Source organism: Tyto alba, unplaced genomic scaffold, assembly GCF_018691265.1.
Source record: "Tyto alba isolate M040663 unplaced genomic scaffold, T.alba_DEE_v4.0 Super-Scaffold_20000042, whole genome shotgun sequence".
NCBI lineage: Eukaryota > Metazoa > Chordata > Aves > Strigiformes > Tytonidae > Tyto > Tyto alba.
The window spans coordinates 11,828,762-11,844,182 of NW_024881293.1; the positions used below are offsets into that span (position 1 = coordinate 11,828,762).

The window sequence follows — 15,421 nt, forward strand, 5'->3', positions numbered from 1 at the left end:
CTCTTTGTATTCTTAACCCCATGAATCCATTCCTTCTGAACACTCTCGCCTACTCAGTGTGGGACAAGGTGGAACTATAGCAATTAAATATACACACCTCTGATACCAAATTAGTAAAACTCTAAACCATGTTTTTCATTTTAACATAAAGAAAGGTTGCTGTAAACCGCTCTAAATGTGCTTGCTTTATCCCCTTCCTCATGGAGTGATTTTTAAATCACAGCCGGTGAAGCGCCGGACAAACTGAAATGTGCAAAGATAATGCAAAATCTGGTACTTAAGAATTTCTGAAATTCCTATTTTTCCGTAGAGGGGTTTTGGTCCCTCCTGACACACAATATTTAAACATCGATGGTGGCTGCTGACTGGCCAGACCAGCATTCGCTCTTTCTTAGTCCAAGCCCCCACCCCAATCCTCTCAAAATCTGTCTTTTTTTTTTTTTTCTTTTTTTTTTTGTTTGTTTTGTTTTTTCTCCTCTTTTCTGCTGCGGCCTTAAGCCCAACTCAGCTCCTGCTCTGCCCCATGCAGGAGAACATTTGCTGAGCAGGGATAGTTTGTTCGGGCTGTGACCTCCCTTTGTCAGCAAGCCGGGAGCTAAAGGCTGAGCTGCCGCTTCCAGCCCAGACCCCGGATTTTTGCTTTTATCGCCCATTTATGGCAGCGTGGCTCCGCGGCCAAAGTTCCGGCCGGGCTTTATGAGCGTCAGGGCTGCCCTACCATCCCCCTTTCGGCTGCCGAAGCCTTGCTGCGGGAGGGAGCGGTGCTCCTGCCCCGAGTAAGCTGCTTCGGCTCGGGGGGAGCAGCGCTGGGAAAAGGGGGGACGGAGGGACCCGCCGCCGGCAGCCAGGAAAGGGTTAAGGGGCGGCGCATGCGCACGGCCGGCCCCGGCTCCCATTCACAAAAGAGCGCGGAGGAGGGCGGTGATTGGCTGTTCCGCCGCGGGAGGGGCGGGGCCGGCGGCGCGGGGGCCACGCGGCGGCGGGGCGCGGCGGCAGAACGGGCGGCGAGCGGCGGGTGAGCGCGGGAGGCGGGAGAGGGGGGCACCGGCACCGGGGTTGGGCACCACCAGGAGCGGGGGGGGTACCAGCACCGAGAGCGGGGGTGTGCAGCACCGGGAGAGGGGGGGCACCGGGACCGAGCGTGGGCAGCACCGGGAGCGGGGGGGCACCGGCACCGAGAGCGGGGGTGTGCAGCACCGGGAAGGGGGGGGCACCGGCACCGAGCGTGGGCAGCACCGGGAGAGGGGGGGCACCGGCACCGAGAGCGGGCGTGTGCAGCACCGGGAGAGGGGGGGCACCGGCACCGAGAGCGGGGGTGTGCAGCACCGGGAGCGGGGGGTGCGGGAGCTGGGGGGCACCGGGGACGGGGTGCACCGGGGGAAGGCGGCACCGGGAGAGGGTGTCGCGGGGAGCGCGGGGGCACCGGGAGCGGGCAACGCCTGCGTCGGGCAGCACCAGAACTGCACATCGGGACACCCCCCCCCCTTCACTCCCCCGATTCTACGCGGGGCCCGGCGGAGCCGTTCTCTGCACCGGCGTTTGGCCCGCGACCGCCCGGTGCCCCGTTCCGGTTTGCACTGGGCGAGCCCCACCGCCGCGGGACACCCCCCCCCCCGCCCCCCCGCGCTCCCGGTGCCACGGGGCTCGTCCCTGCTGACTCCCGTTTGCCCTCGCAGAGAAGGCTCAGCACCATGTCCGTCAGCAGCCACGAGAACCGCAAATCTCGCTCCAGCTCCGGCTCCATGAACATCCACCTCTTTCACAAACCGGGCCATGCCGACAGCCTCCTCACCCACCTCAACCTGCTCCGCAAGCGGCACCTCTTCACCGACGCGGTGCTGCGAGCCGGGAACCAGACCTTCCACTGCCACCGGGCCGTCCTGGCCTCCTGCAGCCGCTACTTCGACGCTATGTTCAGCGGGGGCTTGAAAGAGAGCCGAGACGCCGAAGTCAACTTCCACGACTCCCTCCACCCCGAGGTGCTGGAGCTGCTGTTGGATTACGCCTACTCGGCCCGGGTGCTGATTAATGAGGAGAACGCGGAGTCCTTGCTGGAGGCTGGGGACATGTTGCAGTTTCAGGATATTCGGGATGCTTCGGCCGACTTCCTGGAGAAGAATCTCTACCCTGGGAATTGTTTGAACATGTTGTTGCTGTCCGATGCCCACTGCTGCGAGCGGCTGCTGGAGCTGTCCTGGAGGATGGCGCTGGCCAACTTCACCTCGCTCTGCAAGACCGAAGACTTCCTCCGGCTGCCCAAAGACAAGCTGCTGGAGCTGGTGGAGAGTGAAGAGCTGGAAGTAGAGGATGAGACGTTGGTCTACGAGGCTGTTATAGGTTGGATCCGGTACGATTTGCCCCGACGTCACGAAGTTCTGCCAGAGCTGCTGCGCTCCGTCCGCCTGGCCCTTCTGCCCGAGTCCTACCTGCGGAAGCAAGTGGCCTGTGAGAAGCTGGTGACCAGCCACAAGCTGGGGGAAGAGATCGTGGCCGATGCCGTACGATGCAAAATGAAGATCCTGCAAAATGACGGCCTTGTGACGGGGTGCTGCGCCCGACCCCGCAAGGTCAGCCAGGCCCTGCTGCTGCTCGGTGGCCAGACCTTCATGTGCGACAAGATTTACATGCTGGATCATAAAACCAGCGAGATCATTCCTCGTGCCGACATCCCAAGCCCTCGTAAAGAGTGCAGTGCCTGCGCCATCGGGTGCAAAGTGTACATCACCGGCGGCAAAGGCTCCGAGAACGGCGCTTCCAGAGACGTCTGGGTTTACGACACCCTCCACGACGAGTGGGCGAAAGCTGCTCCCATGCTGGTGGCGCGGTTTGGCCACGGCTCCGCTGAGCTGGACCACTGTCTGTACGTGGTGGGGGGTCACACCGCCGTGAGCGGGGCCTTCCCGGCCTCCCCCTCCGTTTCGCTGAAGCAAGTCGAACACTACGACCCACAGCTGGACAAATGGTCCTTGGTGGCTCCTCTCCGAGAAGGCGTAAGCAACGCCGCCGTGGTGGGAGCCAAGATGAAGCTCTTCGTTTTCGGTGGCACCAGCGCCAACCAGGAGAAGCTGCCCAAGGTGCAGTGCTTCGACCCCTGCCAGAACCGCTGGACGGTGCCCACCAGCTGCCCCCAGCCCTGGCGATACACGGCCGCCGCCGTGGTGGGCAGCCACATCATCGTCATCGGGGGGGACACGGAGTTCTCCGCCAGCTCCGCTTACCGCTTCCACAGTGACACCTACCAGTGGTCCAAATTCGGGGACGTCACCGCCAAGCGCATCAGCTGCCGCGCCGTTACGTCGGGTAACAGACTGTACGTGGTGGGGGGCTACTGCGGGGCTCAGCGCTGCAAAACGCTGGACTGCTACGATCCGTCGTCCGACACCTGGAGCAGCGTCACGACAGTGCCCTATTCCCTCATCCCCACTGCCTTTGTCAGCACCTGGAAGTACCTGTCTGCCTGAGTCACGGTGTGGCGAAGAACCTGGAAGGTAAATAGTTGCAGATCAACCCAGAGCTCCCCTATATAACTTGGCGCTGCACAAGGGTTAAACCCCGAGGGGCAGATGCACGTGGATCTGGATTGGAGTTGTCCTGGAGAACAGCCTTGTGTGAGCACCGGGTCCAGAAGGTGCTTCCAGGCTGGTAGTTTGGGATCTAAAACCCTGCAGGAGAGGGAGGTTGTCTCTTTAGGTGCTGAAACGCTGCGGGGAGAAGATCAGTATAAATAACAAGACACTTAACCTGGCATCCTAGCCCTTCCACTGAGTCTTGGCCTATGCAAAGATTTCGGGGAATGCTCTCTGCGAGGAGGATTGGGTGTCCTCCCTGGTACAGAAAACTCGTGGAGCCGATGGTTATGTTAAGAGGCAGGCTGGCTGCAGGAGCTGGGGGAGACCGCGCGGTGCCATGGGGGACTGGCTGCTGCTTTTAGCACAGCAGCCCGCTTCTGGTGCCACGGTTAATCTGCTTGTGGCACCCAAATGTCTTGTGGGATGTGAGGGATGTGAGCTGGGGCCAGAATAAGATCACAGCTGGGATTTAGTCCTAGAGTGGTTGGTAATTGCATTTGTAAGACAAGTCCTGTCTACATATAAACACAGGGTTTCTCCACTTGTAATTATTCTCTGGTGTCCCTTTCATGCTATTTCTTTCCTGCTACACAGTGATTAACTTTTTAAAAATTCGCAACTGGAGTTAAACCTTTCTGAAGGCTGTTGGCAGAAAAGATGCCAGTGAATCACAGATCCCTGCAGGTTTTTCTTTTCCCCTCGCAATAGATGTACTACCCCAATGGACTTGTTAAATGTAATAAAATATCCTGTGATGCCTATGGGAAAGTCCTGATGTAGGGGGAAAATACACAGCAGTCACTCCACGGTAACAGTGTTCGGGGTTTTGAGGCCTGGGGAGTGTTTCTGGGTTTGCTGCACACTGGTCTCACAATGTTTTTTTTCTGCACTCCAGGCTTCACACTTGATTTTGCCAGTGTCTCACTTCACTGAGGATCCAGACAGAAGACCCTCCTCCTTCCTAGCAAGTGTGTGATCTGGATGCCAGCCCTTGCGTGGATCTCGTTAGTGTCAGCAGGGCCCAGGGCAGCCCGGCTTTGGCTTTGAACTGCTGCTGTAAATCCCCTTCATTCAGAGCAGGGAGGGGACAAGCGCGGAGGGACCTCCTCGGGCTGGCAGCTTGTGCTGTCCCTTGGGGCGGCAAAAGGTTTCCAAGTTTTCTCCTAACTCTTGTGATCTGAGAGCAGGAACCAGGGGAATATTTTTGACTTCTTATGGAATATTTTGGTTTAAGTGATATTTACTAGAAAGGACAAAGGAAGCTCCTGAGTAGCTGGTCGAGGCTCTGGGCTGTGCTGCTGTCTGCTGTGATTTGGAATGCAGGCAGCACCAGAGGCAGTTGCCTGAAATGCCTAAACACGTGACAGCACTTTGCCCAGGGGCTGGTTCTGTACCTTATTTTTTTTTTATACAGCAGTTGTGTGTGTTTATTACTCAGCCTGGAGCTGCTTCAATAAATCTTAATAAAATCCACCATGTCCCTTGCCTGTCCTATATGCTAAACCTGCAAGTTTTCCCAGCCCACACTTGAACTAATGTTTAGCAAAATAGCGAAGAGCAATCCCTGCTTAAGAGTCCAAACCTTCATCGGCTAGAGAGGGCTCAGATCTTCCTGTCTTTGTAACTCAGGACTTAGGAAAGCTCAGGACCTGTACTGCCTTCCAGCTTCAAAAGACACACCAATCTGTTTAAAACTCCAAGGATGAAGCTATTCTCTGCCCTCACCCTGGTCATCTCTAGCGAGCTGGGTTTCCTCACTGCCAAAAGGAATGGAGGAAAGTGCTGCCATGTCTCTCCCTGAGGGCTGCGCGCCCCGGGCCCTGCTGCAGGTGATGGTGGGGGCAGTGGTTGGGAAGGAAAAGCTCTGGTAAGGGTGGGAGGTAGGAGACAGGAATCTGCACGGTCAGAGGAAACAGGCACTGAAGGTACAACCAACCGTCTCGCCACAGAAGCACGGTTTGGGTGTGATCCATTATTCTGTTCCGGAGTTAAATAAATCAATGTCACAACCCTTCCTAGCTGCTAGTATAGGCAAGAACTGGCAAGACTGGAAGGAAGCAAGCTGCCCTGCTGCTGGTGGCTGAAGCAGATAAATTGACTTAATTTCCATCCTGTTTTCTGATGCCTCTGCCATTTGCAGTCTCCCAGCTGGGCCCTTTTTTATTTACCCTTGCTGTGCTGCCTCCATCAGTGACTGGATCCAAGAGGCTTGTGTACCAGGCTGCAGGGAGAGGAGCCCAGAGCCTGCCCAGCAAAGCTAGCCCGGAGCTCCACGGGCAGCAGTGGGGCAGCTCCTACTTTGGCCATGCCTCGCACATGCGAGTGCAGGCAGGCAAGCGTGCTTGCAGGGCAGGGGAAAGTCACAGCACAGGACACGGCTGGGACTAGAAACCAGCAGGAAGCATCTCCATCCCTGTTCACCTTTATTCTACCTACATCTATTCCTGAGGGTCGGACAAAGTCCGACTTCGCTCAGCAAGTCAGAGGAGCGGAGGTTTCATTCATGGCCATTTCAGCAGCAGCTGTTTTATTTATGCTGCCAAGCAATAAGAGGTTGGCTCCCAGCCACATCCGCCTTTTGCACCAGGGACAAAGTTGCTTCCAGCACTGTGGGTCTCCGTCTGGCTCCTGCTCCTGGCGCTGGGCTGTTATCTGAGCCACACTCACGGCATTTTCAGCTCAGGGAGCGAGCGGTCCTGCTGCCGAAGCTTTTGCAAACGTCTGTGAATTGTTGCCTTATTCCAAACTATACTTACAGCTAACTACCTCTCAGGGAAAACCAGCACTTCAAGCGCACCTGGGCTTGGCTGCTCTGCAGTGGCTCCCCACTTCTGGCAACAAAGACAGCCAGAGCTGCATTTCATTGCCTTCATCCTCCTTCATCTGGCAGAAAGCCCCGCGCTGTCCCTCCAACTCCACCTCCTCCTGGCAGGAACCAGCTCCCGGCACAGTGGGGAGCACCCTTGGGGAAAGCTAGACACCTTTTACTCTTGCATGCTTGACTTTGTCCCAACAGACCTGTTTTCCCAGTTTGACATTTCCATGCATTGATCCACTCACTGCTTCAGTGCAGGGGCCAGAAGATTTTGGCCAACTGGGCTGCAGGTGAATTTGGTTTAAGGGTTAATTTGGTTACTGGGACAGAAATCCTCCTGAATTAATAGAACGAATTTAGTACCTCAACATAGCTCAAACCTAGGCCTCTCTTCCTACCCCAGAACCCCACTTCATGGCTGCTCTGCTCCAGCTAGACCCCAGCCCACGATCACATCTATAACAGGGAACACATATGGGCATCGCTAGGCTCAAAGCCAAAACAATCTGAGTGTGACATCGCTCGCCCATGCGATGTTCCTCTTCTCACACAAAGCCTGAAAGTCTTCTCAACGCCAGCCAGAGAAATACAACATTAGACTGACCCACCTCCCTCCTGGCCACAAGATACACAGCCCGCGATGGTTTTCAGTGAACTATACTGGTTCTTGTGTTCGTAGGTGCTGCTGGTATACCAAGGCAGCCCATAGCCTTTTCCCCTTCTCCGCCATGGATGGCCAGTGCTGTTAGTCACAAAAAAAACCAGAACAGCATTAACTGAGAAATTCCCTTTTCTGGCTAAGATTGGATATGGATCCTTGAAATGTTCTGCAGTGCACCCAGCACACATCTAGCAAGGAACTGGCATACACGCTGCTGTCACAATGACAATTCACGGCAGCCCAGGAAAAACAAAACACTAACTAACTAACTACACCCTACAGTGTGGTTTTTGTCCGTGACTTCAAATGTTCTAGAAGGGAAGAAAGGACATTACACATGTCCCCTGTCTGAAATCCCCTGACTGATCTGCATATCACACGCAGTCACCCGGGATGGGTCCAGGTCCAGCGACACGCTGCGCCCCACACCATGAAAAGGCACCGACTGCTGCTCTGCCGTGGGACAGGCACATCTACGTTGCCCTGCTCAGCGAGGATTTTTCATGCTCCTGTGTACCAGAGTCCCGTAACAAAGCGATCCCTGCCCTGTTTGAGCCTCCTGTGCATAAGACACTGTCCCAGAGCCAGGAACCGTGCGTCGCACGCTCCAGCACTGCCAGCTCCGAGAGGGTTTGGCTTTTATCCTCTGCCAGATCCCACGGGCCCAGAAGCAGCAAACAATGCAGGCACCACACAAGGACAGGCCCCACGTCCCTTGTCTGCGGAGCCCTGGGCTGGCCCCATTGCTGGGATGAGAAATTAAACCGGATTTGAGTCACAGGGGTGAGGAAAGGGAAAGGCAGAAAACAGCACATTCCCACTGTCAGAGCACACTGCAGAGCCAATATCCTTTGTGCGTGTTTGTCCTCAAGCATCTGGCTTGGGGATGAATCTCAGATGCACGTATGGGAACCATCAGCCGTGTCTCACCCACATGAAAGAGGAAGATTTAGCATAAAGCTGGTCATTGCCTATGGCCTCCGAATGATTCATCCACATAGAAAGAATGTGGTTTGGGTTTCGGGTTAATTAGCTACAGATTTTAAAGGGAGACAAGGCAGGGCGGAGCTGCTGGAATACTGGTATGAGCAAGTTAACAGCTCTGAAGGCACCGCCACCGTCCTGAAATCACACCCTCTCCTGAAATCACACCCTTGTGAAAAACCAAGACTGTGCCTCACAGACCAGCGACAGCATTATCAATGATACTGTCAGTCAGGGGGTTTGCAAGCACCAAAGGAACCTCTGACCTGCTGTTGCGGCAAGAACCAAAGCCTAACACAGGAACACCCACGCTCCTTTGAACACTGATGGCTGCACCAGCACTAAACTTCCAACAGATGCAAATTCTGCCCAAGATTTAAACTTGCCCCTGCTGAGCTCCGGGCTGCTGCTGCTGGGCAGTTCCCAGTGGGAACCTGTGCTGCAGGGATCCCTCTTGGCTACATTAACCCTGGAGCTCCCTGATCCTTCTGTCTTTTTAGAAACAATTCCTACTGGTCTGACAAAGGATGATGGCTGCAAAAGAGTACAGTGCAATTAGAAAATAAAAATTAAACCCACTGCTCTGGAAGCAGCTCTTTGTAACTTTGGTCCTAGACTGTCCCTCTCAGCTGTCCCCCATAAAATCACTTTAATTCCATTTCTTGCTGCTGGAAAATATGTATAAATGGAGATGAAGTTACTTGCCTTGTGACAGACGGTGCAGTCTGAAAGCGCACAGAGGCAGTGACCTCCAGCGGCCGCTGCAGCTCAGCTCCCTGGAAGCTGAGCAGAAGCAGATGTAAGAAATATTCTCTCAAAGGAATTGCAAGCAAAAGCTTACACACACACACACACACTTACTTTAAAACTCCATTCACTAACACATCAGTCCGTTATTTCCCATAAAGATCAAGTTGTATTTTAAACACTGGTGTGTCTGGAAGTTTTTGATTATTTACATAGGTTAGAAAAGTAGAAAAACTTGTGTTTTTCCAACTGAGTTCCAGTTTGTGCCGCAACCCAGATGTCAGCCGCACTTCAGGGACTGAAAAATGCAGACTGTGTTCTACTGACTCCTGTACAAAGGACCTGGGTCCTCCAAAGACGCTTTGACAGACACAAAGACTGAGTGCTGTGCAAAGCGGCCAGTCTGCACCACTGGCACAGTCCCATCCAAAACTGGCGGAGGGTTTTCCTCAATGCTGGCTACAGCAGAGGATTCTGGTGGTAAAAACCAAACCTCTTCCTTTGTGAGTACTGATCCAAGCCCCAGTTCTCTCACTCTCTCCCCAGTTTTGCATCTGTTCTAATCTCTAGAAATTATTCGAGGCTACAGTTTTTGGGCTTGCTTGCCAGGATGCCACAAGTGGGGATTTTACCAGGAAACACAACTTGCTGACTCTGGAGCTGGGAAGCACTGCACCAGCCAGAGGCTATGGGATGGTGCTGGGAGCGCGGGCTGCCAAATTGGCACAAGCACTAGGGAGAAAGTTTCTATTTTTGTTATACTTGTTCCAAATGGGAACCGATACTGTCTGGGACAGAGCCAGGCATGTCTCAGACTGGCACCACACAAAGTACCTACAGGCTAATATAAGCAACTTTGTTAAGTTCACTCTCTCACTAGCATAATGAGTTCAGACATTTTGAGACCAGCTGATTTTTTCCTAGCGTGCTCACCTCACTGGCAAGGTCTGCAGCTACTGGTATCCTCCACTTAACACCTCCTGTGCTCCGTCCTCTCCTGGGGAAAACCGGCAGACTTTTGTTCATATGGCACCTTATTTCTGTCCAGGGTAGAAAATGAGAAGCATGTGGGAAGCGGCTGCTGCTTTGATCTTCAGTTCAAACAGAAAATAATAAATAAAGGAAGTCAGTTTTTAATTTTTTTTTTTTTTTTTTTTTTATTGCTAGAAGTTGGTTTCAGTCCTATTGCAGCTCTGAAATCCTTCAGTGGAGAAACATTGCAATCATTGTAAAAATCATTTGGTGTGCTAAGATCAAGTTTACAATTAATCAAGAGTGCACAATTCAACAGAATATTAACATTTAACCATCAACTTTACAAATAAAATAAAGACTACAAAGATGTTGCTACTGCAGTATCAACAGTAAAGGAATTATTTACAATGTTTACACCCTAACAAAAACCAAAACCAAACGCTTCCCCAACAAAATGGTCAATTTAACCATGGACCATGATTATTTATTAAATCTTTACAGTGCAAGGTGGGCCTAGAAACCAGACCTAAGACTAAAGAGCATCAAGAGAGTTCACAGCTCTGAGTGAGATGCACGCAGTTATGCCAACAGGATCTACTTGCATGAGAGATTTCCTTCCAGGTACAAGCAGAAATGGAATTTGAAATAAACTTATCTAAAGTGCTCCAATTCTTTCAGTACAAAAATATAAAAAACTGATTTATAAACATGGCACAAATGGTATGAACCAGAGCTCACACAAATGGTATTCGATGAATAACACGCTGATGGTAGATGATAAAGAACTGCCAGTGGTTACAAAGATGTTGGGTCTGGCCTCGAAAGAGAGAGCAGGGGAAAAGGCCTTTCTTTTACCAATTCAGCAAGAAAGTCAGGCAAAGATAGCACATGTGTAACCTGGCGCCAAGATTTTTTTCTTCTTGTAAATGCGAGAACTGCTGGGGAAGACAACAAAACGCTCCAAATTCCCTTGCACAGGGGCACAACACACAGGGACTCCACTGAGCAGCACCGTGGAACTTTAGCTCCTATTCTGCAAGGTTGAAAGTACAAGTGAAACGAAAAACGTACTTTTAACCCTCTCCTAGTTTAAGTTTCAACTTCCATTGTAAATGCAAATGACAAACACCAAGTTCCATATATGCAGGATCATCTGACTATTAGTCAGAAAGACAAAAACTGTCCGCAAATTATTCAGAAGTACTCCTACCTTTGCAGGAATGTTACTACCTTGATGAGCAAGCATCTCTAGAAATACCGATTCTTCTGCCTCACATTGGGAAATGATTAGCGATCTCAATTTGTGGGACATGCCACAACTACAATTCACAGATAGCACAGTTAAAAACCAGGAAAGCATTTACAATACACACAGGGCAGATGTGCTCAGTACTAGTGAACACAGAGGGATCCTCAGTCTGAAATACAAAATGACCATATTCCAGATGGGCAGGGAAAGAGGAAGCATCCTTTACACCAGAGAGAAAATTGAAAATCAGAACCATAGAAACAGCCTCTACATCGCAACATCACAATATTAAAGGACAAACGTGACAATCATTTTAAGGCCATGACACGAAGCAAAGCAAAGAAGGCAGTTCAAAGCTCGTGCTGTAATTTCCTCCACACCCCAGCTCAGAAAGAAGCCAAAAGGCACCTGGGAGGCACAGAATTTTGAATGGTCTAATCCTCAGATATCACTTAAAAGGAAACTTTTATCTGAAGTAATCAAAAAACCAAATGGAAAGCATATTACTCAGAATCAATAGCAGGTTACTTAGCTCAGGACACAGCAGTATTTTTCAATCTAATTTGCCTATAAGAGTTATTTTTCTAGGAGTAAAACTTGAGTAAAGAGTCCAAAACTAGTTCACTCAACTGGAGTGATTTGATAACAATTTCACAGATTCAGTTTTGCAGAAGTGAAGAGATGACCCATTATCTATTTAAAAAAAAAAAAAAAAAAAAAAAAATCTTTCACTTGCTTCCCTCAGCCTCCTACAAATAATTTTACCATACTCTGGTATGGTAAACTCTGCACCAGCAAGGAGATATCACAGCATTTGCTGATTCTAAAGCCTTCCCCAAGCTAGGCACAGTACTGAACAGGAAGCCACATGAATACCAACTATGGCACTTAAATGGTTTTGACCCAAGTGAAAGGAGTTGCCGTCTCTATTCAGGGTGAAAACAGTTTTCATAAAGCTAGATGCAGCTAGACATGTGTATTGGGGACAGATAATGATTTTTAAGGTAATTTCTCAGTTACAGATTGAAGACCTGTATTCCACAGAGCTTTTGAGGTGCTGAACCAACAGCCCAGCCTGTAGCGGTCCTGGGTCCATTTGCTAACAGCCAGAAATTATACGAAGTACTGCTGACAAGTATGAAAACAGTAGTATTTAAGCTAAAACATTAAAAGAAATGAGACCTCACTGCAGCCTATTTTCTAGATGTCACTGTTCCATATCCGAGTTCATTCATTGCACAGAAGAAGAAAGTAGCCAAATAAACACCTTCAGTTCATAGAACACTCTGTCCCATACTTTAGGACTGGCACAAAATTAAACCAAATAAATGTTTCCAAAAATTGTTTTCAAATACCCAAACAGAGCCATCCCTCTTTGGTTGAGGTGGTTTATTCCACTGATGCAACTTCACTTCAGGCTAAAACTCCTAAAAACCTGGTACTTTAAGACAATGGGGGCATAGAGTGTTCGCTAGGAGTGGCCCAAACCACAGCACGAAGGAGAGAACATACTGTGCATTTTTGCTGCTTCACTGTATGCTTACAGGCGAAATTACACGGATATCGGAGATGACTGGAGTCTCCACATCAGCTGATTGAAAAATCAGTCCTAAAGAGCTGCTGGATCTCACATGCTGGCTTGATCGGAAGATACATTAATTTTAAGAAGATTTCCTCTCTATTCCTATCTAGCCTTTAGGAACGCAAAAAATGAATATAATGTAGAACTATGTTCCAACCATCATCAACATCGGATCACAACGATACAAAAATCACTGTGTTCCCCATCCTGTTTTCTGCCAATCTAGCCACTGATAATCTGCATAAATTCTGCAACACTGATGTTTTACCAAGAAGTCCTTTGGTATTACAGTGAAGTGTGTCCAATTTCATAGCAATAATTTGTTGGCGGTGGGGGAGTATCACCAGTCTGGTAACAAGCCAGATGGTTTGGCATTTCCTCTCACTGAACTCAGGGCCATTGCTTCAGGTTAATGCCAGTTTTGCTTCTCAAAGATGACGACCTTTAAATTCAAGAAGTGTTGCAGCAAGGAGTGCTTGCTCCCTAGGCCCAATTCAGTATTTTGTAGCTTATCTGTCTCCCCTCACTCTGACCAGTAAATTTGGATTTTTCAGTTTCTTGTCTGAAGACAATAACCCAAATTATCACCACTTGAAAACAAACTGTATTTTCTCCTGAAAATGTATAATGTTTCCTGCACTGTAACTACTGAAATTAGAAACTTTCAAGCAAAGTGAAGTTACTGCCTTAACATAGGCATATCATCACATAGGGCCTAACCACTGAGACAGCATGATTTGAGGAGATTGACAAATTGCCATGCGACTGGATGGAGAACTGACCATGCATTCCATCCACTGGTGTTAAAAATCACTTTAAGCCAGAGTTGAAGCTATGAAAACAACTACTATCAATCGTGTTCTGAAAGGTATTAACCCAAGTTTTTAAGCTCCGAGATACTGATTTCTTTAATTCTGTAATAATACCCTCTAAACAATCTCTCCACTGCACAATATATGTGACTGGTCACATTCAACATATACTGGAACACACATCCTTAGGTGATGCGTGTAATAAAGAACCGAGATACAGAGTGAAGTAATATAATACAACAAAATGACTGTGCAAATTACTACAAAGGGAAATAATGCCTTTTGAGCAGAACACTTAATGTCATCACCATTCCACGATTAAGAACTGACCCATTTAACAAGAGGTATCAAAGCTGGTTTAGCTGTAAGCAGCTAACCAACACAGGTTTAGCTAAGAATATATTTTTTTTTAATTTTAAAACCAAACAGTTCTTATTCCCTTCATTCCTAACACAGTGCTGCAGACAAGTCTCTGCAGTAACAGCAGCTTTGATATCTTCTGGTACTTGGAGTAAAGTCCCAACAAGTTAACAGACAAACAGAAGATGCAGAAAACTCAGGGTTAAACAAGACAATAAATTACTGCATTCCAGCGCTTCTTATACATATCTTCAGCAAAGAACAAAATCCAAGTCCCTAAGTTCATTCTGACCCAACTCATGAGTTTTGCTTGGGAACCTGCACTGCTCTCACTAGCATGGAGAGCTGCCCAATGTGTCCAAGGAGACAGGTATCCCAGTGCAGCTGATGGCCAAGGAAATGTGCATTTAGTCCAACTCTTCATTACCGTCGTGCATTCTCCCATGTCCAACCCTTCCCATCCACAAGCAGGTGGAGCTCCTGACCCTTGAAGACTCTGTTAAGAAGCTTACCTTCTTTCTTCTGCTGTACCTGGCCACTGAGCGTGTGCTCCACTGAATTCACCGTTCTGGCTCCTCTGAGCAGGTACCACAATGTCTGTCCTGCCTGGCTGTAAGGAGACTGGCTTGCTAGTCAACTAGTTGTTAACACACTGTCAGCATAATCCATTACCGACCATGTACCTGTGAAAAAGGATTTAAAAATTTGCAGCCATTTTGGGGCATACTACTAAAACTTTTTACATAAAAATCTGGGCGGTTCAGCATCAACTATAACAATTTACAAGATGGTGCCCACAAAGAGTGTACATTCTCTGAAAAGAGCACATTACAATAAATGGCAGCATTTGAATATGCTCTGAATTTATATACCCATACCATATATGTCAATACATATCCATGTTTGGAGAATCTAAAAGCAAATTGTTACTACTGTGCCCTCATTCTGAGCTGCTGGCAGAGAAGCCAACAAAGTAGAACAGTAATCCTGGTCTGGTCCTTGCTAGTAGTAATGGGGCAGGGATGAAAAGGCGTCCACGTCAGGTTTCTGTGATGTTGAACACTGGGGCCTGAGTTCTTGAAACAACATGGCAGAAGATTAATCTTTAAATGGAAACAACTAGAAGAAAATGACATCTTCTTTGCTGGTATCATCTTGCACATTCAACGGACTTGGCTGAGAGGTCACCAGCGTCTGAACGGGAGCATTACTGGGCTTGAATAGGGTCACTGAGGCAGATGAAAGTGCTTCCAGCTGAGCATCTGTATGGCCATACAATTCTATAGAAAAAAATGGGAGAGGACACATTCATGACACTGCACAGAGAGCCTGATGCGCTTCCACGGACATGCAAGTTGGTGAAGACATACCTGGCTGGAATGCAGTTGTCTGGCTGCTTGGGAGGACTGGACTTGCTGATCGTCTGCCCCTCAGGACACCTTCCTCTCGTCCAGCAAGCCTGGGGGGCAGCAGTTGCTTCTGATCAACAGATGCTAAAGAAAATATTTTAGAGATTAGTATTTGAGTCTAGCAGTACTGCATAGATTTCACTATTTCATGCTGGGGCACACTGCACTGACACCTTTCCATACCCAAGGAAGCTGCTACACTACAAAGAGCTGGTGCTTCTGCTGCAAGTTACTTAAATTTTCTCTTCAGCTCTTTAG

The 15,421-nt window shown here is 49.3% G+C and overlaps 2 protein-coding genes across 2 annotated transcripts in view; one reads left to right on the plus strand and one right to left on the minus strand.

Annotated features, from left to right (window-relative positions):
• The first annotated feature begins 985 nt into the window (after positions 1-985).
• Positions 986-5,042, plus strand: LOC122153647 (ectoderm-neural cortex protein 1-like). Its single transcript, XM_042794528.1, has 3 exons — positions 986-1,015; positions 1,677-3,488; positions 4,465-5,042. The coding sequence occupies exon 2, from the start codon at positions 1,692-1,694 to the stop codon at positions 3,459-3,461; it is 1,770 nt and encodes a 589-aa protein (XP_042650462.1). The 5' UTR covers positions 986-1,015; positions 1,677-1,691; the 3' UTR covers positions 3,462-3,488; positions 4,465-5,042.
• Positions 5,043-11,696: 6,654 nt separating this feature from the next.
• The window catches only part of LOC122153646 (rho guanine nucleotide exchange factor 18-like), a 30,663-nt gene continuing 26,938 nt past the window's right edge, over positions 11,697-15,421 (minus strand). Inside the window, 2 exon segments of the mRNA XM_042794519.1 lie at positions 11,697-15,034; positions 15,125-15,247. Of these exon segments, the coding sequence (XP_042650453.1) occupies positions 14,874-15,034; positions 15,125-15,247 (284 nt within the window). The 3' untranslated portion in view covers positions 11,697-14,873.